The 26,390-nt window shown below is 42.3% G+C and overlaps 1 protein-coding gene across 1 annotated transcript in view; it reads right to left on the bottom strand.

The window, feature by feature from the left end:
- Positions 1–18,446: 18,446 nt before the first annotated feature.
- CELSR3 (cadherin EGF LAG seven-pass G-type receptor 3) overlaps positions 18,447–26,390 on the bottom strand; it is a 74,526-nt gene continuing 66,582 nt past the window's right edge. Inside the window, exons 45-52 of the mRNA XM_069095394.1 lie at positions 26,141–26,298; positions 23,613–23,705; positions 23,349–23,453; positions 22,299–22,403; positions 19,515–19,676; positions 19,226–19,280; positions 18,926–19,062; positions 18,447–18,750 (exon numbers count right to left, since the gene is read on the bottom strand). Of these exons, the coding sequence (XP_068951495.1) occupies positions 18,736–18,750; positions 18,926–19,062; positions 19,226–19,280; positions 19,515–19,676; positions 22,299–22,403; positions 23,349–23,453; positions 23,613–23,705; positions 26,141–26,298 (830 nt within the window). The 3' untranslated portion in view covers positions 18,447–18,735. The remainder of the gene's footprint in view (positions 18,751–18,925; positions 19,063–19,225; positions 19,281–19,514; positions 19,677–22,298; positions 22,404–23,348; positions 23,454–23,612; positions 23,706–26,140; positions 26,299–26,390) is intronic.

Genomic DNA, 26,390 nt, shown 5'->3' with positions numbered 1-26,390 from the left:
GGTAAATGTTTAGCACCCAGCTCTCCTGGGGGGAAAAATCATACATAGGGCATACTTTTTTTGGAGGTAATTAGTGTTAAGTGACTTGCCCAGAGTCACACAACTATTAAGTGCCTGGAGTCTGGATTTGAACTCAGGTCCTCCTGACTCCAGAGTGGGTACTCTACCCTCTGCTCCACCTAACTGCCCCTAGAATACCCTTTGAAGTTTGATCTGCATTATTAACATTTTCTCCACTTTGTTAAATCTAAATGATCAACAAGACAATAAATCAAGCTCAGATTTGTAAAAATCGCCTATTTCTAAGGGGCAAATGTTCACACTGAAAATTTAAGAGTAGGCTTTCCAGAGCTGGCTCCCGCATACCCCAGGATATAAGGATATAAGAAGTCTTGAACTCAAGAGACCCCTGTAGCCAAAAAAAAGATTCTTTCTTAACTCAAGAGTCAAAATAAAATGTAGATTTGTCTCTATTGCTGTATGATCCTCCAGCTCTCCCTCCTCAGATTTCTCCTGGCCTTTTGCCTATACATCTCCTTTGCATTTAATCCTTTCTCCTTTATATCATCACTTTGTGTTCATGTTTCCTTTCTATGCTCAAACTACAAAACTTCTCTTAAGTAGGGCTTGTGTGGTATCTCAGTAGTCCCAGCAACAAGCATGAATGAAGCCCTGAACATACTAGATATTTGATTAAAGGTTCATTGATGTCAACAATTAAAAAATACCTGCTACTGTAATTTGAAACAATACCCCATAGTCACCAAACTGTGTATACCCTCTGATCCAGTGATACCACCACCAGATCTATACCCCCAAAGAGAATCAAAGAAAAAGGAAAAGTATCCACATGTACAAAAATATTTATAGCAACTTTTTTTTTGTGTAGGCAAAGAATTAGAAACTAAAGGTGTCCATCAACTAGGAAATAGCTAAATAAACAATGGCATATGAATGTAATGGAATACTATTGTGCCATAATAAATCATGAGAGAGCTTCAGAAGGAAGGGAGACTTGTATGAACTGATACGAAGTGAAGTGCGCAGAACCAGAAGAATTTATCCAATAACAATAACATGGTAATGACAAACACCTTTGAAAAACCAAAGAACTCTTATCAATGCAATGATAAAACCATGACTTCAGAGGACTTATACTGAGTGATGCCCTCCATCTCCTGACAGAGATATGACAGATTCACTGTACAGAATGAGATGTATATTTTTGGGCATGAGTAACATGAATCTGTTTTGCTTGACTATCGACATTGGTCACAAGGATTTGGTTTTCTTTTAAATGTGAGGGGGTGATTGGTAGGGAGAGAAAATAAAGGCTTGTTCATTGAAAAATAAAATAAAAACAATGCACCTCTTGTGTGCAGAGAACAGTTAAACTGAATGAATACACACATACCATACGTGAGGTATTATGCATTAATTAGTAGATTTTTGAGAAGTGGGGATATGACAGCAGCATCCTGACACTGATTCTAATGGAATTCCTGAATCCTTCTTCCTGCTCTATCTCCCAGACCACTATCCCCATGGAAACTTCCTTTACTTCAGTAAGTCCACCCTGTCCTTGAACAGACCCCTAAGTAATTAGCTCCGTTTTTCTCACTCACTATGCAGAAGAGAGAAGGCAAGCCTTGTCCTGTCTTCTGCCTTCTCCTTAGTCCCCTTGGCCCCCCTTCTCCCAATGGTGAGTTCCTCCTTGAAACTCTATTTTGAAGAAAGACCTTTATACTTATTCTAAATTTAAAACTAAATAAACTTAAGTTAAATAAAAAGTTTTCATTTCCTATGTAAAAATAATAAATTAAATTAAACCAGGTGCCCTTATTCCCCAAACTTCATCACCATGCCCTCCCAGATGGCTACCTTCTCCCCACACACTCACACACTTACACACTTTCAGTGATGTGTTATTTTCTCCCATTAAAATATAAGCTCCTTGGGGTGGCTAGGTGGTGCAGTGAATAGAGCACAGGCCCTGGAGGACCTGAGTTCAAATCCAGCCTCAGACACGTAACACTTACTAGCTGTGTGACCTTGGGCAAGTCACTTAACCCCAATTGCCCTACCTTCCCCCTCCAAAAAAAAAAGCAAAAAATAAAATGAAAGCTTCTTAAGGGACATTTCTGTCTTTCTTTTTTGTTTGTATTTATATCTTTAGCACTTAGCACAGCACATAGAAAGCACTTAATAAAAGTTTTTTGATTTGATTTGACCTTACCTCTGCTTCTCTACAGATATTCCCTGACCCCCATGGCTGGCAGACTCTCCAAAGGAATATGTTAAGGCTCCCCCAGCCTAACCCTCCTCCCCTTTATGGAAACTTAGGCCTCTCAAAAAGAGAACCCAAGGAGGAAAAAGGAGAAGGAGAAACTTGGGATCCCAGGTTGGGGACTGTACATTTGGGAATGTACGTAGTTGAAACAAGCTTGAGATAGAATCCTTGGGACATGAGGAGGGAGGGACACATTAGGGAAATTTAGGAGGTACTTGAGAATGGCAGAGAAATTTTTTAAAAAACCAGATTTTGGCTCAGCATAAGGAAAAGCTTCCTAACAATTAGACCCATCCCAAAGTGGAATGGGTTGCCTCCAAGAGCTCTGCTTCCCTGAAGGTTCTTTAAGTGGAGGGTGAATTATGGTAAATCCACTGAGGAAGTTGTAGAAGGGATTCCCATTACCAGGAATTAAATTAATTACCTGATGTCTCTTCTAGATCTGAGACTGTTTTTGCTTTAAAGCCCAATTCAAATGTCAATTCCTCCAAGAGGCCTCTCTGATCTCCCCCCTAAGAGCTCCATAGCCATAGCACTGGTATAGCTATCAGACAGTATTGTGTATTATTACTATCTGTGTTTATTTTTTATTCCACCTTTTCTCTAATTTTAGATGGTAAGCTCCCTAAGGACTGGGATTGTGACTTATCTAAGCCTTGCCTAAGAGCTGTTTGAGTCCCAAGGGTGAGTGACTTCATGGAGAATAGTTTAGAGACTGAGGCTCATGTCCTTCTCCAAGAAGTACAGCAAGATAAAAAACGGGTGGGGGTGTGGGCCCGGGGCTGCAGTGGCCAGCAGAGACGCAATTGCCAGGAGATGCAAGTTCCCTTCCAGGCCACAGGAGGAAAAAGGACAAGAGAAAAGCCAAGAGAGGCAGAGATGCTCTGATGGACAGCAGCCCGACTGAAACTGAACTCATCTCATTCCCTGCTCCCCTTTGGCTGGATGTGACCGGCATCCTTTCTAAGCCTTGTTCTTTTATTCTCTGCTGTTTTATTCATCTCGTTGTGTTCACTGTTTTACGGCTGGAGCGGACGGGGCACAGCCCTGGAAGCGCGGCACAAAGACAGTGACTCTTGGAGTAGGGCTGGGATCACGACCCCCAAGCCTGCAGGTAGAGAATTCTCTGTCTCCTTCTCTCTGTCTCTTTCTGTCTGTCAGTTTCTCTTCACACACACACACACACACGGCATAATCACGATCCATTCATACAGTTCATAACTAAATTCCCAAGCGCAGTGTTAAGTTAAAAGGATTCTGAAGGACCCTCCTGGGACTTTTTTCCTATCTGCCGCTGATCTCAGTCCACAAACCCAGTCTGGTGTCAGGATGACTAGGAGCAGCAGGGACCTAAATCTCCTCCCAGCGAGAAGAAAGGGAGGAGGAAGGGCTGGAGGAGAAGGTCCTCCCCCCAGGCTGATCTCAGCTGGCGCGGTCTCGGAAGCTTTCAGTCCCGCCCAGTATCTGGTTAGGAGGGGCGCTTGAGGCGAGCACAGACCCTGCCTGCTCCATTGCGACACCTAGCGTTATCACTTCCATTTTCCCCAGCAGAGAGCAATGCCTAATACGGTAGGTGCGGAAATAAATATTGGTGAGTGAATGAAATGCATGGTTCCCAAAGGAGGAAGGTGATCGTTTGAGCTATGACATATCAGTCTGCATGGAGCCAAGTCTTTGGGTCCAGCTGCTGGCAAATGGGGGTGAGGAGTGCTGTAGCAGCAAGCACCCCAAGTGTCCTCAGGGTTTGCAGCTACTACAGGTTCTTGGATCTGCTTTGTTAAAGGAAAGCAACTCAAAATGGATTAACAAGCTTACTTTAATCAGTCAGACATATATCGTTTACCTTGTTCAGGGGAAAAAGGTCAGCACCCCGAACTTCAAAACATACAGGCAGAATTATCAAGACAGAAACAGATCAAGCAGACAGATTTCCAAACTGTCCAACCATTACATCCATACCCAGTCAACATCTGGGTTTCCACATCTGGGTTTTTCAAAGCCGGGGGACTCTCAACAACGGCTTCCCAGAATTCAGATCAAATCACAGAACACTTCTCAGAGTGCCAAAACAAAGCTACACATCAGGGCTTATGTAGCCTTCTCCTGGCTCAGAGAATGTAACAACCTTATTGACCCACTGGCCAATCAAAAAGTATCTACTGAAAAACAAGCCTCCCTCCCCAGGCTTCTGGTGCACTTTAGCCTAGGGGCAGGGAAGATCTTCCAAATTTGCATTCCCATTACAAGTGCCCAAAGGCTGGTGAAAAGGGGCAAGGGGAGGGCAAAGGTACAGCTCCCACATAGAAGCACAAAGTGCTCGTTGGAATACTGGGGTACAAAGGGCAAACAGCAGGCTTCCCCCTGTGATGTCAAGAAATGGAGGAGTCTCTTCTTGGAACACTGTCAGATGAAATCATTCTTTTTTATGTCGTAGACCCTCAGAGATCCAAGGGGACCTTAGAATAGAGCATATAAGCTGGGAGGTGGGAGTGGGGGAGGGCCTTTAGAACACAGAAAGTCAAAATTAGAAGAGTCTATAGAAAGTACAATGCTAGACCTGGGGAAAGCCTGAGAGTTCATCTAGTCCATCTCATTTTAAAATGAAAACTGAGGCCCGGAGAGGGGGACAGCTTGCCCACTCTCACATAGAGAGTGGTGGAGTAGTCACTCAAACCTTGTCCTCTGACTTGGAAAGAACACAAGTCCAGGGTTCCTTCCACTACAACTTTCAAGGTTTACCTAACCTTTGCCTAACAGCAGGCAGCTGTCATCAAAGTTGTTCTTCATCCGATCTGTGGTTTCATCTCTAAATGGGGAGTTCCTGGTGAGGAACAGGAAGATGGTCTCTACCAGCTCTGTTCTTAAGACAGTTGCCTATGGCAAGGAGAAATGAAGTACCAAGGGTCACACCACCAGGGCCAGCTTTCTGTTCCCTGAATCACGATACTTTTCAATGCAGTTATCATTGTCCTTATTTGTGCAATGGGGAAACTGAGGCTTTGAGAATTTATATAATTTGCCCATGGCAGCCAAGAGGATGGACTTCCCATTCGGAAATCACAGTGGCCATCTTAACCATCCTGCACCTGAAGAAATCCCTCTTGAACATCTCCCATAAAAGAGAACTAAGGATCTCCCAAGGTAGCTAGCTCACTTCCCTTCTAAGCTGCTCTCATGGAAGAAGATGGCCTTAAATCAAGTCTAAAGTGGCATCTCTGAAACTCCCACTCATTACTCCTTATCCTGACCTCTGGGGTCAAACAGAACTTGGAGGTCATCTAGTCCAATCCCTCCCCGAAACATTACCAGTGAGAAAACTGAGATCCAGCATGGTTGTGACTTGATCAAGGTCTTAAAATAGTTAAGTGGTACAGTCAGGATTTTAAGGCAGCTAGGAGTGCCTGGAGTCAGGAAGACTCATCTTCCTGTGTGACCTTGGGCAAATCACTTCACCCAGTCGGCCTCATTTTCCCCCTCTGTAAAATGAGTTGGAGAAGGAAATGACAAGCCATTTCAGTATTTTTGCCAACAAAACCCCACATGGGGTCATGAAGAGTCAGACAGAACTGAAATGACTCAACAGCAAAAATGGGATATTAGCCCAGGTCCTCTCACTACAAATCTTTCCACTGGACAGACCTTCAAATAAATGAATACAGCTATCATGTGCCCCCATGGCCAAATCTTCTCCAGAATAAATCTGTCCCATTACTTTAATAGCTTCTCCTAGAGTATATTCTCTACTCCCTCACCACGCTCTCTTCTGAACATACTCTAGCAGCCAGCTAATCTATGTCCTACCTAAAATGTGGTGCTGATGGGGGATGAGAATGGAGCTGGACCCCTAAAAGGAAAAGACCATATCTTTGGGACCTGGACCCCCAAACCCCTGAACTCAGGTCTCTGGCATTTGCCTGAGGCACCCAGCCCTCCCAAATCAATAATCCTTTCAACTGTTCTTTCATTTTGGCTCCCCCCCCCCTCACCCAGTCCAACCTTCAATTCTCAGTTACCTCCAGATCACCCCAAGCTACTTCCCACCCTTAATCCCATCTAGACCCCTTCTCTTTTACTTCCAGGTCACCCCAGGCTATTGGCCACTCCTAGATCACATCTAGACCTTTCCATAGTCTTTCTACATAAAAGTGTCCATCATGCCCTCATTAAATTGCTCAGATTCTTAAAATCTGGCCTACTTGTATTGGCATCATAAATAGTTCAGATTCTTAAAATCTGGCTCACTCATATTGGCAATACAATGAACCTTGTCTCTGACTGAAAGAAGGCTTGAGTGGTCAAATTCTTTCAAGGCAAACCCAGGCCTTTTGCCCTGTCATTTCAAGGTTCTTAGCACCCCTAGAATGCAACAGTGTCCAGAGCTGGATACAGCAATCCAGATGTGGTCCAACCAGGACATAGTATTGAAGAGCTATTTATTATCCCTCTTGTTCTGGACACTACTTCCCTTTACACTGTCCACCTGGGATAGAGTTACCTTTTCTGACCATGATCTGACCATTACACCATTGATTTGTATTGAGCCTATGATCTCTTCAACCTAGACCTTTTCACAGAAACTGTTTTCAATTACAACTCTTTCATCCTATATTTCAGTTTATTTTTTTGAACCTGAGTGTAAATCTTAACATTTGTCCTTATTAAATTTTATCTCATTCAATCTGGCCCATGGTTCTAGCCTTTCAAATCATTTTGGATTCTGACTCAATAATCCATATTAGCTAACATTTCAAGTTTCCTGCAATCTACAAATATGACAAGTATGCCTTCTATGACTGTCCAATTCATTGATAAAAAGGCTGAATAGCAAAGGCGGATCTCTGATCCACTCCACTAGAGTTATGCCTCCAAGTTAGCACTGACATTAAACAACTGTCCTACTGAGGTTGCTGGACCTTGACCAAAAGTGGTCAGTCAACCAATTCTAAATCAATGTAACTGCACTCCCATCTAAGCCATCTCTCTCCAGCTTGTCCACAATGATACTAAAAAAAAAAAAAAGATCATCAAAAGCCAAAAGTGACAGAAGGAAGGAGAGATACTATCTTTAATAGGTAGTGAGTGGTTAAAGAGGGATGTTGGTGAAATACCAAGTTGTTCCACAGCAATCTGGAGGTTTCCTGATCTGATTGGTTAAGACTGAGACTTGGATCAAAGAATGGATAAATAAATTTGGGTTAAGAGGGCAATGTGTTCAACGTGTGTGAATGTACACAGTGAGGAATGGAGTATGCTAGCAAAAGAAATGCTATTCTCATTCAGGGACCAGCAGTATCCTATAAGGGGTGAATTCTATAGAGGCCTAGGGAATCATGGAAATTGAAGCAGAGATGGGAAACTTTCCCTCTGTACTTGCTTAGCAAATCCATATTATTACCCAAAGTGGATATGGCAAAACCTTCTTATTTTATTTGGATTACTCCTAAGCCTAGTCTGGATATTTCATAGGATCACAAACTGAAGGGAATCTAAGAAATCATGTAGTCAACCAGGAGGGAAAAAAACCAGATTTGAAGTCCAGACACCTGAGTCCAAATCCTTACTCTAGTACTTATTAGCTATGGGATCCTGGTGAAATTACTTCCCCACTCTGGGCTTTGGTTTCCTTATCTGTAAAATGGGAATAAGAACTCTCACTCTACCCTTGTTCAAAGGAAAACTGCCAGTAAACTTTATTTTCTTTTAAGACATAAACTTGACGAAGATCAACAATCCTTTGACATACAAAAAGAACAGAAATGATACTGGACGTGAAATTATGAAGCCGTTATACACAGCCTGCGGGGGGGCTTTAAAGTATATAGTAAATTGACAATTGCTCCAAAACCGTCTGGCTTGTCGGTGTCCCTCCCTCCTGCTCTCTTCTATCTAAGTGCTCCATTCATTCTTTTCATCTTTTTTTGGCCATCACTATCATTACTCCTCTTCCCCCAGATACCTCAGCCTCCCTCGTACTAAGTATAAACATCAAACGGAACAAATTCACACATTGGCCACAACCGAGAAAGTACGAGCCACTCCGCATTTGTAAAGAGAGTGGAAGCAGGGCCTGGAGGCAGGAGGCGGGGAATGCGCAGGCGTCGGGTTTCTGTGACTGCTTATCCCCGCCCTTTAGCCTCCTCCCCCTTGTGGAGGAGGGCTCTTCCGTTTCCGGGTCCCCCTGGTGGCGGGCTGTTAAAGAGCTGTCGTCATGGAGCTGCTGGGAGTTTGTGGGACGGCCGTCGGCAGCCGAGCCAGGTCACGTGCAAGGGGCGGAGCGAGTCTGGTCGCGTCCCGCGGCTGCTTTCGGGATTGGCGCAGAGGAGGGAGCTGGTGACCGAGCTCCTCAAAACCCTGGAAAGAAAGGGGCGCAGCCCCCGCCTCTGCCTCGCTGGGTGAAGACCTTGAGGAGGAAGATGAAATTAACGCTCATGGCAAAATCTACTCACCCAAACCTCCTGCAAAACGGATAAAACCCTTAGGTTTGGACAATAGCCTTGAATGTAGTAAAACATTCGCCGCAAAACCCTTTGACTAAATCTTGATACAGATTTTTGGTCTGTATTGACATCTTGCAAATTTGTACTTGATTTTGGAAATGCATCTGCTGTTTACCTTCTTGGCTACTCTATCAAAGGAAAATGTTTCTTCTTTGTATTGCCAACAAAAAAGATATGACCCGTGTCTGGAAATAAAAGCGGTCCTCTTGGGTGAGGATACCATTCAGTGGGCAAGCATTTATTAAGCGCCGGTTAGATGCTAGACCCCGAGGTTACAAGGAGTTTACATACCACCAGGGAGATAGACCAGGGACACGGATGCACAAGTACGGGATAGGTAGCAGCTGGAACTAGAAGGAGGCCATGTGAGCCAACTTCCTAATTTTACAGATCTGAATGAAGCCTAAGGGAATTTAGTTACTTGCCCAGGTCATACATATACCTGCAGGGTATGTGTATTCCTGTGAAGGAATCTAATATAAAAATTAATATAAAAATACCTGACGGTAAGGCTCACGTCGTCTGTAAAATCATCCCAAGGAGCAACTTAAGATTCTTCATTTTTTTCCCTAAAATAACAAGTTAAATTTGAACCGTGTTCCATGGTGACATATAAATGTTATAAGCAGGCCCTCCCCTAATATTATGAACCTGAGACTCTAATATTTTTGCATGTCATCATATTTGTGCAGAACCAATTAATGACGTTAGGGAGGGTATATCTATATCTTCTAGCTGTTGCTTTTGCTGTGTATAAAGAACATGCTATGTCATGATTTGTTCGTGATCACATTGTAAAAGGCTAAGCTTGTGCTTAAGCTTCAAGCTTACCTACTATGACAGGACTTTAAAAGACTGAGTGGAAGGAAGAGGGAACTGAAATGAAGAAATGGGGAAACCCTTGGATGGTACCCCAAGAAAATCCTGCATTCCTTATTGACTTAGATCTTGTGATTAAATACTTCTATAAAATTGCTTTTAGGACACATGTATAGAGGCGACAGCTCTTCGACCATTACTTCTTAACTGCCAGAGATATAAGCATTAAAATGTTTATAACCATTTGAATCGTGGATTTTGTTAGATCTCATTCATTAAGAAAGATCGAGTCAGTACCATATTGTAAAAGTCTGCTGGGCTATATTTCTGTGCTGAAATTTTTATAAATTAAAAAAACTATAAATGAGGTCTTTGGAATAACACAGACTGAACTGTTTTCATTTTGTGTGTGTGTGTGTGTTAGACACAACTAAGAAATAAACACTATATTACATCTTTCCAAGCTGACAGTTCCATATTTAACATATTTCAATAACTTAATATTGGGGACTGAATATAGCATCTTAATGTGACTTTGTGAAATAACTTCTGTCAAGTTTGATGGCAAAGGGAATTGGCCTACCATTTTCCTATTAGCTTTAGTTATGGTAGCCTTGCAAATTAATGCAAAGCATATATGGAGGAATTAAAAGAAATTTAAAGAATTAGAGGATTTGAAAGCTAAATGGTTACCTAAGATAACTACCAGCCCTTATTTTACACGTCAGGAAACTGGCCATTGTCTTGGCCAAGGTCACCAAGACAAGGAAATAAGTGTCTTTTTTGTGTTAGAACAATACATGTCTATTAAGCACATTTTTCCTCCTTCAGCTTACAGACTGAAAGTTGAAATATCATTGATCAGTCTAGGTGGGAGTGGTAGAGCAACCAAATAATTTAAACTACCTGTTGTTTTCCTAACAACAATAGAAATTCATTCTTATATTAGGAAATTATACCATATTTATATTAGGAAATGTGAGTAGCAACATGAGTAGCATGTTCTGAAACCCAAAGAACAAATAAAGCTGTTAGAATCACATCTTTCTTCAGCTCTTCAGGTTTGTTTGTCTTGGCACTTTTACCTGCTCTTATAAAATAAGTGCTCTTATAAAATAAGCAAGGTAATAAGGCCAATTATTTTAAAAACTTTTTTAAATGGTTCAGAATAAATTTTTTAAAAAAAATAATAGACTTACTTTAAAATAATGGAAAGGCAACCTGAATATGTCAAAACATAATGATACATTCTTCATTGCAAATAATCTTTTAATATAAAAAAGTCCTCATTCTCACAGAATTAAAATATATATCATTTCATTATTTTAAAAAAAGAGTTGGGAATTATGATCCAGCATTCATCTTCTGGAATCCTGGTTGTTCCATTGCACTGACCAGAGCTAGGACTTTCAAAATGGTTTTTCTTTACAATGATGTAATCATTTTATAAATCATTCACCTGGTTGCACTCACATCAGTCTGCATCAGTTCATGCAAGTTTTTCCAGGCTTCTTAGAATTCAAATCCATCTTTTGCATCATTTTTTACAGCATAATATTCCACTACATTATATACTGTAATTTATTTAGTTCCAATTCATCAGAACTTATTTTGTTTACAGTTCTTTGCTACAACAGAATGTGCTACTATGATTATTTTTATATATATACAACTCTTCCCCTCTTACTTTTCTCTTTTTGGGTTATATGGCTGGTGATAATATCAGTGGGCCAAAGGGTAAGTATAGTTTAGTGACTTTTGGGGTCCAGCTCTACATTGTTTTCGAGAAGGACCAAGAACCAATTCATAGTTCCAGCTCTGGAACATTAGTAATATTCTCCCACAGCCCCTGTAGCAACTACCATTTTCCCTTTGTGTCATCTTTGCCCATCTAATAAGTATGAGGTAGAAGCTCAGTTAATTTGCATTTCTCTTATCATTATTGTTTTGAAGTATTTTTTCCTAAGGTTGTTGAAAAATTGGATTTCTTCCCTTGAGAACTACCTATTTGTAGCTGACCATCTATCTACTGGTGAAGGGCTTTTGTTCATATATTCACTGTATATCTCACATAACATCTTTATCAGTTTACTGAAAAGTTTTTTTTCCAGTTAACTGTTTCCCTTCTAGCTTTAACTACATTGATTTTGTAAAAATAAAAAATCATAATTTTATATGAAAATTGCTTATGTCCTGATTGTCTCTATCCTTTGATCAAGAATTCATCAACTATTCTAGGTTGTGAAAGATATCTCCTTTCCTGCTCCTCTAATTTGTTTATATGATCTTTTATATCTAGGTTTTTGTATCCATTTGAAGCTTATTGTGACATATGGTGTGAGATGTCTTAACAACTTTCTGCCAGATTGCTTTCTAGCAGCTTTTATTGAATAAATAAATAATAAATGTATTTATAAAAAAACATGCTATTCCTTTTAAAAATAAATAACCCCTTGGTAATCTGATTGGTATGACATTGAATATATAAATTAGTTTAGGTAGAATAATTTTTATTATATTGGCTTGGCCTCCATATGAACATTAACATTTCTCTCATCACTTAAGTCTGTATTTATTTCCATAGTTTCTGTATGTACCTGGGTAGGTAGACTCCTAAGTGTTTTATGTATTCTATAGTTACTTTTAAATGTAATTTCTTTTTCTATCTCTTCTTGCTGGGTTTTGTTAGTAATATACAAAAAGGTAAAAGATTCCTGAGGGGTTTATTTTTAGCCTGTTATTTTACTGGTTTGTTTCAATTAATTTTTAGTTGAATCTCTAGGGTTCTCAAAGTAAACCATATCATTAGCAAAAAGTTATAATTGTTTCCTTTTTTGTATGCTTATTCCCTCAATTTCTTTTTTTCTTATATTACTGTCATAGCTAGTACCTCCAGGACTATATATCAAATAATAGTTCTAACAATGGACATTCATTGTTATGTCATCAGTGTTTTACCCATGACCTTACTGGAAAGGCACCCAGAATTTCTCCATTACAGATAATGCTAGCCCTTGGTTATACATACAAACTATTTATTATATTGAAAAAGATTCACTTATTCCTACACTTATCAATGTTTTTTAATGAGTCTTTGTCAAAAGCTTTTTCTGCATCTATTTATTATATCTTTTTAAAATTTTTATTGTTTGGTATTAATATAGTCTTTTGTTTCTAATTTTCCTAATATTGAACTAACCCTGCAAGCTGGTCATAGTGTATTATCTTTGTAATATGTTGTGAGTTTTGCTAGTTTTATTCAATATTCTTATGTTGATATTCATTAGAGATACTGGATGATAATTTCTCCCTCCCCCGCTTAATCTATTTGTTTCATAGAAGGAATTTCACTTTGTAAATTTTAAAGCATTCAAGAAATGGGAATTATTCAGCCAATCTTCCTTTTGTATTGGCAAACAGGTTCAGAAAGAGAAAGTGTGCTGTTCAAAGTCATACAACTAACTAGTGGCAGAGTGATAATGTGAAACTATGTCCTCTGATTTCAATTCCAATGGTGTCTTAAACTTTTTCCTTTGTGAATAAAAACACTCTTGAGGCTTATGTGGACTTTGTTTGGAAGTTTGAGGGTGGGGAGTAGGGGGGACAATGACACAGTGAGGGAAGAAGAGAAAGCAAGAAGCAAATATCACATTAATGTTTTGCTTTTTGAAGGTATGGAGGTAGCAGCAACGAGAGAGAGCAAAGATGATTAGAACTGGAGGGAGTAGGTCTTTGAGTACAATGCAGGCCCAGGGTTCAAAAAAGAGCCAGAATCAGGAAGGTCAGAAAATAGTCAGAAACAAAGGGCAAAACTTCCTGAGGAGTAATGTTCCAAGATAACATTATCAGCAAGGCCTATGATGGCCTAGAACTTCAACTTTAAAGGCAGTAAAGTCAAAGGCCAACCAGAAAGAGATCACAGAATCACAGAATGTTCAGAGTTAAAAATCAACCTGGGAGATCATCTTAGGCGAGACCATCTCTCATTTTACTAATGGAGTAACTAAGAAGGTAAGTAACTTTGTCCAAGGTCACAGAACTATGTGTCTAAGGAGGTAACCATACCCAGGCCTTGACTCTTAATACAGTGCTCCTTGAAAGAGGTTTATCAGCCAGGAAGGTGTGTCAATCATTAATGAGCTAATCTGGAGTGGTTATCAAGAAAAAAATGGTATTCATAAGCTCTTATTTCCAGAGCACTTTTCTCACAAAATTCCTGTGAGGTAGGTCAAGTGAAGATTATTGTCCTCATTCAGTTCAATTAGAGGTACTGAAAATACAAAGACAAAAAAGAAATGGTCCCTGCCATCAAGGAGCTGACTTTCTACTGAGGGAACAGAATATGAAAATAGATGTTAGATAAATGAAATACAAGGTGATTTGGGGAGAGACAGAGAGATAAAGAGACACGGAAAGTGTAACAACTGAACAAAGTAGGGAAGGCTTCCCATAGGACCAGACCCCTACACTGAGCGAACTTGGAAGGAAGCTAAGGATTCTAACACTTGGCAGTGAGGAGGAAGGGTATCCCAACATGAGGTTTTACCCTGTATGAAGGCACAGAAATGAGACAGAGCACTGATTTGGGGAAACAACCACTAGGCCAGAGTGACTGACAAGGAAAGTACATGCTGGGAAGAAATATCAAACAAAAAGAGAAAAAGTCATTTGCAGCTAAAATGTGTAAGGCTCTGAGTGCCAGCCTAGTGGGTTCCTGTTTTATCATAAAAAGAATGCATAGGAATGAAAATTTTGGGGGAGTGAAAGGATCAGACTTGTGTCTTAGGATTATTATTTTGGCAGTTATGTGGAGGATGGCTTGAAGAAGAGGAAAAAATGGATGCAAGGAGACCAATTGTCATGATCCCGGTGAAAGGTAATGAGGGCCAGAATTGGGTTGGCAGGTGAGACATGAGAGGCTGTGGCAGCCCAAAAGAGGAACTCTAGCAACTGACTCTGGGGAGTGGTGAGGGAGAGAAAAAGATCAACAGTATCTCCAAGGTTATGAGCATGGTTATCTAGCAGGATGGTGGTGCCCCCTACAGAAATGCCACTTTTATAAGAGTATACATTTTGAGGGCAGCTAGGTGGCACAGTGAATAGAGCACCAGCCCTGAAGTCAGGGGGACCTGAGTTCAAATTCGGCCTCACACTTAACACTTACTAGCTGTGTGACCTTGGGCAAGTCACAACCTCAATTGCCCTACCTTCCCCCCTCTAGAAAAAGACCAAAAAAAAGTATATACATTTCATTTTGGATGTGTTCAGCTTAAGAAGCCCACAGGCCATGGAGTTGACAACATGGAACTTGAGTTCAGGACAGAGATGAGGGCATCTGTAAAGGTCATCTATAAAGATAGTGAACAAAGAGGGTACAGACCAAGAGAAGAGGAAAGAGCCCAAGACAGACCGCCTTAGGTGATACCCTGAGTTAGGGGGGGAAGGAGAGTGATGGAAATGGAGAAACAGGTGATGACCTAATGAACTAAGAAGCTGTGAAAACAACCTCAGAGAGGCCCGGTGATTTGCCCAAATTCACACAGGAAGGAAATGGTGGAGCTGAGATGGAGCTCAGGTTCTGGAATCCAAATCAAGGGCTTTTCCCACCACCATTCAAAGCTGTTCCCCTGAGCTCTGTGCACTGACAATTCTGAGCTTCAGTGCTTTCAAAGTGTGGTTTCTAGATAAGACCTTTTTCTTAATTGCTACTAATGTCCTTTTTTAAAAAAAAACAAACCACCCAATCAAAAAAAGTTACAATATATACTTGCCCCATAGAATTGTGTCAATATAGTAAAAAAATGACACTATCTAAATTCAGTGACATATTCAGTGCTAAACCAGTTAAATTCCAAAGGGGATGCTTTATAAACAGAGACAAAAAAATTAATTTAAAGAAACAAAAATTTAGACTCTTAAGGTAAATAATGAAAAAAAGTAGAAATGGACAGAGAATAACACTTTCAGAACTCAAATTATACCATAAAGCAGTAATCACCAAAAATTATTTAGCACTGGTTAAAAAACAGAAAATTAAACCACTGGGAACAGACTAGATAAGAAAGAATCAGAAACAACTGAACTCAATAAATAACTCAGTGTTTAAGAAACTCTAGAACATAATTGTTTCTAGGTAAAGAATTCCCTATTTGACAAGTAATTCTGGGAAAATTTGAAAACATTCTGGCTGAAAATAGGTTTAGACCAATAAGTTACAGCATATACTAATATAAGCTGAAAATGGGTATTTAACCTAAATATTAAAGGTCACATCATAAGAAAAAATTAAAAGAGAATCAGATTAGGTAACTTTCATCAGTATAAAAGGCTATGGGAAGATTCATTAACCAAATAATAGAAGCGATCACAAAAGACAATTTCAATAACATAAATTACAAGGCTTTTTGCACTAAAAAAACTCAACTACTGGGAAAAATATCTGAATCAAAATATCTAAGTTTAGGGTCAAGCTGTACAAGGAATTAACACAAATAGGTATGAGCAAGAACCATTTCCCAATAATTAAGTGGTCAAAGGATGTAAACAAACAGTTCTCAAAATAAGAAATGTAAACTATTCACAGCCACATGAAGGTTTGCTCCAAAACACTAATTAAAATAAATTCAAATCTAAACAAAACTAAGATTTTACCTTACACCCAGAAAATTGGGAAAGATGACAAAAAATGGGAACAGTCGATGCTGAAGGGGCTATGGAAAAACTGGCACACTAATACATTGTTGGTGAAGTTGTTAATCAGTTCACACTAGGAAGCAATTTTGGCAGCTGGGTGGCATAGTGGATAGTGTATTGGACGTGGAGTTAGGATCATCCTGAGGTCAAATCCTGTCTCCAACACTTACTGTACGACCCTGGACAAGTCACTTAACCTCCACCTCAATTACCTCATGTAAAATGGGGATTAGGAATAGCACCTATCTACCAGAGCTGCTGTTAAGATCAAATGAAATAATAATTGTAAAGTGCTTTGCAAACCTTAATGCAAAATGTAAATGCTGGCCATTATTATTAAGAAAGTGACTAAAATGTTCACATCCTTTTGATGGGGTGGTTGGGATCTATGTTTGTAAAATCAATTTGTAAACTCAATTTGTAACATCAGTAATGATGGGGTGCTTGGGATCTATATTTGTAACATCAGTCTGTAAAACTAGTTTGTAAAATCACACTACCCCCCACCCCAGTCTCAGAACATTGACTCTGCCCCTTCTCCCCTCGCCCCCAGCTTCAGAGCAGTAACTCTGCCCAGCAACAACTATCTCAGCTTGGAACAATAACAAACTATTCCTATGAATCCTTCACTAAAATATCTATAAACATTCCAGCTGAGGCAACTATTATCTCCCCCTTGTATAGTGTCCCGCTGCCCCCATGAATCCTTCGGTACCCTATGTCTAGGCTGACTCCTTGGCTGCCTCAATGAATCCTTCAGGACCCTATCTCTCGGTTAATTCCTTAGCCTTGGTTCCCAGACATCAATCTTGTCAAACATGACACTGATGGGTGGCAGACTGGGCACTTCTCCATCAGCCCTTGACCCACCTAGTTAGCATAATTGGCACGGGTTCTACTATGGATTACCCTATAAAAACCTTAATTCTACCCGTTTAAGGTTGCAGGTCCCCTAAGGATCCTTGCCCGCTATAAGGTGTATAATAAACTTTTTCAACTCTGTCTCCAAGTTAGCCTGAGCTGAATTCTTTCCAGACTGAATCGCAGGTTCTGGTCTTAGATAAGATCAGAGTTCCTGCTGAACCTATTGGGAGCCATCCCTCATCACTTTGAGCCAGCACATACCTCAAAAAGGTCAAAGACACCACATGTACCAAAACATTTACAAGACCACTGTTTGTAGCAGCAAATAAATGGGAACAAAGCAGACTCCCATGAAAGAGGGATGGCTAAATAAGCCATGGTGCAAAGCAGAGGAAGATGACCACATCATAAGAAGCAGTAAATGTGAGGAATTCCAGGAATCAGTCATAAGACAACTTCTAGGAGTTAAGTGATGGGCACCATGACTACAACAATGGAAATGGAAAGACAACCACAACAGCAACAAAGTGATGTTGTGGAATCATAATGACCAAAACAGGGAGAGGAGGCCTGTGGAATGGAAACTCCTTGAGGATCAAGATCCCAAAGGGGCCACAGCCCACGAGCTACAGGAGCCCAGGAGTAGAGGTAGAGCACAGAGGAAGAAAAACGTCGGACCCAAGGCTTGAAGAGTGAGCAAAGCCTACCTATTGCCCTGTCTGGGGCCCAAGTCCCCAGTAAGCACCCCAAAAAGGTGGATTCGGGTATTGGTTGTCCCTAGAATGACTGGGTACCCAAATGACCCTAGAATACGCAGTCTGGGACTCACTTGCCTTTGGAGAAAGTCAAGAATCAGGTTCTGCTGTACAAGAATTACTCTGGGAAAGGTGTCATCCAGAGATCTCTGCTATGGGAGGCAGATTCAAACCTAGGTTTGAATCCTAGCTTTCTACCACTCACTCCCTACCCCCTTGACCTTGAGAAAACCATTTAAGTTCCTGCATTTGTTTCCTCATGAAAGAAGGCAAAATGAAGAGGCTGAAATAGATCCCTGAGGTACCTTTCAGTTCTAAATTCCATGATTCCTGACCAATAACCAAAACTCTACCAAGTCCCAAACCTTCACAGGTCACATTTCCTGCCATCTCCAAACCAGCCCATGGCCTCTGGGCACGGGATAAATCCTGTGCTCCTAGGGTGACAGATGGAGCTTCACTGACTTCCATCTCTGCCCTCCTTCTAGGTTGGCCAAGACCCTGGAGCATGGATGGAACTAGGGCAAGACCAAAGCTGAACACTTTATTCTCAGAAAAACATACAAAACCTGTCCCCAGTCACTCAACAGCAATGTGCAGTTGGGCTGGGCCAAAGTAAGGACACTTCTGTCTATCCACATCTTGGCTCAATGGCCCCCAAACTCAGACCCCAAAGTCTCCATTGTTAAGAGTTGAGGAAGATGGTGTTCCATGAGGGATGGAAGAGAACATCCCTCTCCACAGAGCAAGTTCTGAATCTCCCCAACTCCCATCAAGGGGTGTGTAGGTCACACAGCAACAGCAGCAGGGAGACGTGTCACATTCTAGTGGCCTGCAGGGATGGTCACAGAGAACAAGATCTCAGTTCCTGCAAAGAGCTATTCCACTGCCTCATATACCCTTTGCCCTAGCCCAGGTCTGAAGGATCACAACATCCTTCCCCCTCCTCCTAACAGAGTCCTAAGGCTCATGCCAGAAGTGAGTCCCAGGTAGAAGAGTACACTCACCAGGACTGACTGTGTGGTTCTAGGTCTTGACTGCATAAGGGCAAAGGTGACAGCATCATGGATGGAAACGAAGAGGTGGCCCTTGGTAATGGAGTCTCCAAAGAAGTTACCAGATTCAAACTGGGTGATCATATTGCCTGGTGTAGGAAGGAGGGAAATGCCATGGCCCCCAAGGGCAGACCAGCCCTGCCCCCGAGGTAGAAGTGGCATTCCCCCAACCCTAGGGCCAATCCCCCACTAGACAAAATAACTCCCTCTCCCACCCTGCCTGGAGTTGGATCCACAGTACCACACACGCACCATGACAGCCAGCCAAATACACATTCACCTCAACCTCTTGGAAATCACGGAAAATCTACAACAGAATCAGAGTCCCCCATTCAGGAGAGGACTGACTACTCAGGCCAGACCCTCCTATGTGCTCCCCTCTTCAACCCTCAAAAACTGCAATGGTCTCTCCATTGTACCTCCCATCACCCCGCCCTCAGCACATCATTCCCCCATATTCTCCATTTTCTTAGGGTCTCACTACCCTCTCCCCTCCTCCCCAAATCAATAAAATTCCCCTTTGATTCTGAATTGGCCTCACATTCTTCAAGGTCTTTATACACACAGTATCCACAAAGTTAAGAGTCCCCAGATCCAAAATAAGGGTATGGAAGTGGGGCTGGGGGAGGCCCAGTGTCTCCAAGGTGAGTGTGCACCCTTTGTCATTGACCACTGCATTGTCTGGCTTGTCCACACCACCATCCTAGAAGAGAATCAGATAAAAAGCAGGGGTGACCAGAGCAGAAGGGCAAACAAGTTAGTCAATACCACACTCATAAGCACACACACACTCATGTCAGAATCTTGATTTCTCAAATCTCTTTCCAGTGTGAGAATTCCTTTTCAGCACCCTCATGAGGGAGTCACAAAATCATGAAGTCTCAAGACTTGGAAGACACCCTAGAGGCCATCCAGTCTGACCTCATACCTGGATGGGTCTCCTCGCTGCAACACATCTAACACAAGGCCTACTAGTCTTAGCCTGAAGACCTCCAGGGAGAGAGAGCATTATCACCTTCAGGGAAGCTCATCTCCCATTTGTTAGGAAGTTTTTCCTTAAAGCCTCAATTTGCTTCTCTAGAAATCCCACCCACTGTCCCTACTTCTGCTCTCTGAGAACAAGGAGAACAGTTCTAATCCCTTTTCCAAATGATACCCCTTCCATTTCTTGGAGACAGTTTTCCCATCCCCCCCATCTTTTCCAGTTCCTTCCAAAGACAGGGATTCTCAATCTGGACTCCATGGATTCCTAAGAAATCTGTTGACAGATTTCCGATCCATGAACTTGGATTGGAAAAAATTTACATCTTGATTTTCACTAACCTCTAATTGAAAGTTAACATTTATTTCAACTGTGAATTTTTTTTCAATTATTCTAGCCATTCCTCAATAGCTAAGTAGTTAAAGGTTATGAACAAACAGTTCTCAAAAGAATGACAAACTCTTAACAAATATATGAAAGAATGTTCCAAGTCACTAATAATAAAAGAAATACAAATCCAAACAACCCTAAGATTTCACTTTACACCCTGCAAAAAGATGATAAAAGGTGTAAAGAGTCAATCTGGCGGTGTGGCTAGGTGATGCAGTGAATAGAGCACCAGCCCTGGAGTCAAGAGGAGCTGGGTTCGGATCCAGCCTCAGACACTTAACACAAAAACTAGCCGTGTGACCTTAGTCAAGTCACTTAATTGCCCTCAAAAAAAAAAGTCAATCTGGAAAGGTAGGCACACCAGTAAATGGCTGGTAAAGTAATCTGGAATTATGCAAATAAAGTGACTAAACTGTCCATACCCTTAGACCAAGAATTTCCATTAGTAGGCTTATTAGGGACTAAAATGTCCACACCCTTTGACTGAGAGATTCCATTACTGGGCTTTATAGGATAAGAAGAAAATCCCCATACACTTCAAAATACCGATAGCAGCACTTTTGATGATGTTGGTGATGGCAAAGAATTGGAAACAAAGTAGATGCCCATCAACTGGGGAATGGTTAAACAAATTTATGATATGTAAATATAATGGAATGTGACTGTGCAGTAAGAAATGATAGATGTGATAACTACCGAGAAGGGTGGAAAGACATTCCTGAACTGATGCAGGTGAGGACCCCCCAAAGTCTTTGTGGTGTCTACATTTGTTCAAGTTTAAGCTGCTCTAAGACACTGGGGATGCTGACTACAACGATGCAAACAGAAAGAACGATGGTTTTAAAAAAAGAAAAACCAAAAATGAATGTTGTGCAGCTGATACAGAAACGGGTTTTGCATGACTTAACAGGTATAATTGATATCATATTGCTTTCCTTCCTAAAAATGTTAAAAATAAATAAAAAACTAAATTAATTTTTTTAATCGACCATTATAAAATTACACGGAACAAGTCTTGCAGGAAAGAAGAGACATGAGAAGAGGAACCCCACCTTATCCCCACTGCTTGGGAGGGCAGAACATCCACAAGCAGTGCTGCTGAGAGTCTCAGATGATTTGGATGGATGGATCAACCAGCTATGCTGACTTTTTCTGCCTTTTTTTCCCCCTTTTTTTCTTTTGTCCTTAAAAAATTCTATTTGTTATATGGGATGTTTCTTGGGAAATGGGAAGGGAGGAATCATGGTGAGGTATAAGAATGAAACACATCAATAAAAACTCATTTAAAAAGTTATTTCATTGGGGCAGTTAGGTGGCCCAGTGAATAGAGCACCAGCCCTGGAGTCAGGAGGACCTGAGTTCAAATCCGACCTCAGATACTTAACACTTACTAGCCATATGACCTTGGGCAAGTCACTTAACCCCAACTACCCTGCCCTCCCCCCTCCAAAAAAGGCAAAAAAAAAGTTATTTCATGCAGAGGCTTCAGCAGACAACCAAAGGAGTGCACAACCCCCAAATGGTGAAGGAACCCAGAAGTCTTTAGGAGATTTTCTCTGGTCCTCTTGCCCAAGCCTCCTGGTTGCCTGACTCTGGACACTCTTCTTAAAATGGAGCACCCCTAACCCAGCACTGCAGATGTGGCCTACACCAAACCCCGGCTGGGGGAACAATCCCTTCCCTAGCCCTAAGTCCTCCACCTTCTCTGGATGCAATGCAGACAAGGATCACATTAGCTTCCTTGGCTGCCTCCTGACACTGGCGACTCCCACAAATGCTACAGGCCACTCGAATCCCCAGACCTCCTCCACTCCATCTTTGTGAAGTGACCTTGCTTTAGCCCAAGTATAAGCCTTTGCATTGACCTCTGAAGTTCTTCCCCACTCTGACAGCACACAGATTCATTCACACATTCCCATTCTGAGTTCTCCATCTCAGTTCCCTCCTCCAAACCTGGACACTGGACTCCTTGGCATTCCCAATCTCCATTTCCTCAATTTTAACATTCAGACTATTAGGTTCTGAGGAATCTAAGGGTCCTTTTCGGCCACCAGCAGCCTGTGTGTGGAAAGAGAAGAAAAGAGGAAACCTGATGCCCTAACAACTTTGTGATTTAGAAAAGGCAGAGGAACCTATGTTGGGGCAACCAGCTCCTGAGCCTGGAAGGCCTGGGTTCGGGTTCCGCCCCTGATCTACACTGGCTGCCCGAATCTTGGCAAGCCTCTCCATCTCTGTGCTCCTAGGCCACTCTCTAAGAATATAAGGTACAGAGCAGGTATGAGCCTGCACAAGCTGATGAAGTGTCCTCTTTGGAAGCAGATCATACCAATAAATCAAAGGTCCAGTCCCTATCTTCACTGAGTGGTTTAAACGACCCATTAGTTTAGCTAAGTGAGAGCCTAGGGCCTGATGTGCAATGAGCCAAATTCTGCTGATCCCTCTCTAGGCTAATGTCAGTCTACACTGGGCAGTGAGTTTTAAAGTTTAAGTCACTGTTTCCAAAGGGACTGGAGTGAATTGTGTCAGAAAGCTGAAACAAAATGGGGACCCTGGAGAAAGAGACTGGAGTAGGGAGTTGAGGACGTGTGTGATGAAGGAGTGAGCTGTCAAAGGAGGTCTAAGTGGGTAGAGGTCAGAGTGGTAGTTATTATTACAAGAGAAGAGGGGATTCGAACACACATCTAGCAGGAGAAGGAAATTCAAAAGGCATCAAGTCCAACTCCCTTGTTTCATAGATGAGGAAAATGAGATCCAAAGAAGTTACAACTTGCTCATTGTTTTGACTCTAAATCCCATGTTCTCTCTACTACACCATGAAGGTAGATCTGGTTTGGGGGTCAGGGACCAGGAAGGGTCAGAGAAGGAGAAATCAGAGGTGGAAGTCATGTGGTCAAAGGCTAAGGGGAGGGGAACAGGGGAATCAGAGGGACCCAATGGATAGGGGAAAGGAGTGGAGGGGGTGCCTGGGATATAAGAAGAGTCTGAGTTAAGGACAGATCCTACTTTCTTTTGTCGCTTTTCTTCCTTCTGCAATTCCTTTGTCTTCAATATTTGCTTCTTGATCAGTTTCTTCTTCTTGGCAATGAGGTGGTCCACATCCAGACCAATCTGGAGGCGGAGAGGGTTGGAAAGATGGAGAGGAATGTGTGGGCACGGGGTGGGAGGGTGGCAGGCTCTGGGAGCCACACCTCATCCTGGCAGATGTGTGGATGGATATGTGGAAGGCTCTTCCCATCTTCCCATATGTGATCTCCCAACCCATCTCACCTTCTCCTTGAGTGCCTGCCTGTAGAACTCAGCGTTGGCAAAGTACAAGGTGGCTGAACACCTGAAAATCTTAACTCCTGGGACTTCCTTGGCCTACAACCCAAACAGAAGAATGGCTGAATGGAAGGAGATGGCCCTGGAATCCTGAACACCCAGTTCTTTTCCTTCATATGCTCTGCCACTCCCACGGTGCCAACTAGCCATGACTCCTAACCTGCCTCCACCTCCATCTACCCCTGATTGCTCCCCTCATCACCAGTCCTACACTTAAGAACATCAGACCTAGAACCAGGAGGGAACTTAAGAGATCATCTAGTCCAACAAGTGATTTGTCCAACCTAAGACAGCTGGTCAGTCAAGTCAGAACTGGAACATGTGTCCTTAGACTCTGGCTCTTTCAACCATGACACTGGGACAACTGCCTGCTGGACACTTTGGCTTGGGTGCTTGCCACCATCCTCTCTGTCATGCTAGCTCACATTCTCCCAGGTTATCTTGGACTCTGCCCTCTTCTTCACATCCAATCAGAATTTTTCAGTTTTACTTTCCCAGGGTCTCTTAAATCCATCCCCTTCTCTCCTTCCACTGGTACCACCATAGTTCTTCTTGCCTGACCTACTTTAACAGGCTTTAAATTGGTCCATCTCCATCCCCCTTTTCTAAGCCATCCTTCCAGTTTCCAGATGGTCAGAAAAACTCTTACCATACCATTCTCCTAATCAAAAACCTTTAGTGGATCACTATCACTTAGAAGATAAAATACTAACTCTGAAAACTGGTCTTCAAGGTCCTTTAGAGCCTGGCTCACACCAATCCTTCTAGCCTTCTCTCTCACAGCCTGCTTTGACCAGATCTCTCTCCTCATTATCTACCCACCCTCAGCTAGAATGCATTCTTTCTCTTCTTCCTCCTAATGAATCTCTCTGTCTTTCAAGGCCCACCTCAATCACTCCTCCTCAGTGAAATGTCCCCTGGTCCTTGGAGCTCACAGTGACTCTCCCCTTCTGAGCTCCTTTAGAATCTGCAGCCTGAGTCACAGCACCACAGTCCAGCCCTCACGAACCATGAGGTCCTCAAGGACAAGGCCTACTTCTCACAAGTCTGCCTCTCTCATATCATCTTCATCATCATCATCAGAGCTGATATTTCTATAGCACTTACTATGTGCCAGGCACTAGGCTAAGAACTTTATAATTTCTCGTCTGATCCTCACAACAACCCTGGAAGGTAGTGCTATTATTATTCTCATTTTACAGATGAGGAAACTGAGGCAAGCATCAGTTAAGTGACTTGTCCAGGGTCACATAGTTAGGAAATGTCTGAGGTCACACTTGAACTAAGGTCTTCCTGACTCCAGACCAGATGCCTCAAGACTGGACACAAAATTAGTGCCAATAAATGCTTGTTGGATAGGCACTTGGCAGGCAGAGAGTGGATGGACTGGTAGGTCTGAGAAGAAGGTTGATGGGAAGTTTGGTAGGTGGATGGAGACATGGGTGAGTAGGGTGTTGGTAAATGGACAGATGGGTGAATTGAGGGATAGATGAAGGAACTTAGGGAAGAGAGGCAGGGGTCAGAAGATAAACTGAGGGGAAACCATCCCCAAAACAAACATATGATTCCCAAAAGAGGATTCTGAGAAGGCCAGATATCAGGTGTGCCCACCCCTTCCCTCCCCACTATGCCCTCTGACCTAATGCCTCCATCTGAGGTTACAAAGGGAAAGCAGTGTCCTCCACAGAAAGAACACTCCTAACCTCCCTTTTCCCTCCCTCCATTCTCCTCAGTCTCTCCTCCTTGCCGTCACAGGACTCTCAGGACCTCTTGCTCAGAATTCTGGTAGAAAGTGCTCCCTCCTTCTCAGGCCAGGAAGCCAGTCTTCTTTCCCAGAAGCCCCTGCTCTAAGATGGGCTATGCCCCTACTCCTGGCACTGTGCTAGACTTACCTATTCTGGATTTCTCCTCTCCAGGCCCCATAGCTGGGGCCAGTTGGATAGTTCATATGAGGGACCATGGGAACATCCCAACTTCTCTGGGTCTATTTCTCATTGTTGCCTGCCCTCCCCCTCTCACAGAACCTTTAAGGTGCTACTAATGGGAACTATTATTTCTCCTACTAATGATGGTCACCTCCCCTCCCCCCCAATATTTACATCCACCAGTTATTATCATGACAATAGCACTTTCCATTTCTCTAGCAACTTAGGGTTTACAAAGTAGCTTCCTCAAAACAATCCCATGAGGCACAGAGGTAAGTATGAATAGCCCCATTTGCAGAATAGGAAACTCAAGAGATGGGAAGTACCTTAGCCAAAGCAACCCAGCAAGTAAGTGACAGGGTCTCCTGACTCTAGTCCCATCCTCTTCTCCACTGCATTACACTGTCACTCACCACATTTATCAGATAAGGTTCCCTCTCCTAGACTCCCGCCATCTTTGAGGAAGGACAAACTACTCCCCATGAGATCCTGGAAGATATTGGGTGTCCTCTACCCCTGGGCCCAGCCCCATGACCCTTCCCAGATCACCTCCTTGTACTGAGTCACATCTCTGTAAATGTCCGTGTCTGGCACCTGCCCAAGGATAGAGTAACGGGGTCTGTGGGGGAGATGACAGGGAGAGACAGAAATAAGGACATACCGAGAAAGACAAGTACCTGATTCTGCAGGAACTCCTCCTTCCACCCCTCAAGACAGACAGACAGACAGACAGATAGACACACACAATTCTGCAGGAACTCCTCATTCTGCCCCCCAAGACAGATAGACAGACACCCCC

This window comes from Petaurus breviceps, unplaced genomic scaffold (genome assembly GCF_028583685.1).
Source record: "Petaurus breviceps papuanus isolate PSGF00001 unplaced genomic scaffold, PetGlider_PUasm1.0 227, whole genome shotgun sequence".
Lineage (NCBI taxonomy): Eukaryota > Metazoa > Chordata > Mammalia > Diprotodontia > Petauridae > Petaurus > Petaurus breviceps.
Note: the sequence above shows the minus strand (reverse complement) of the source record. Positions and strands in the feature narration are given on the sequence as shown.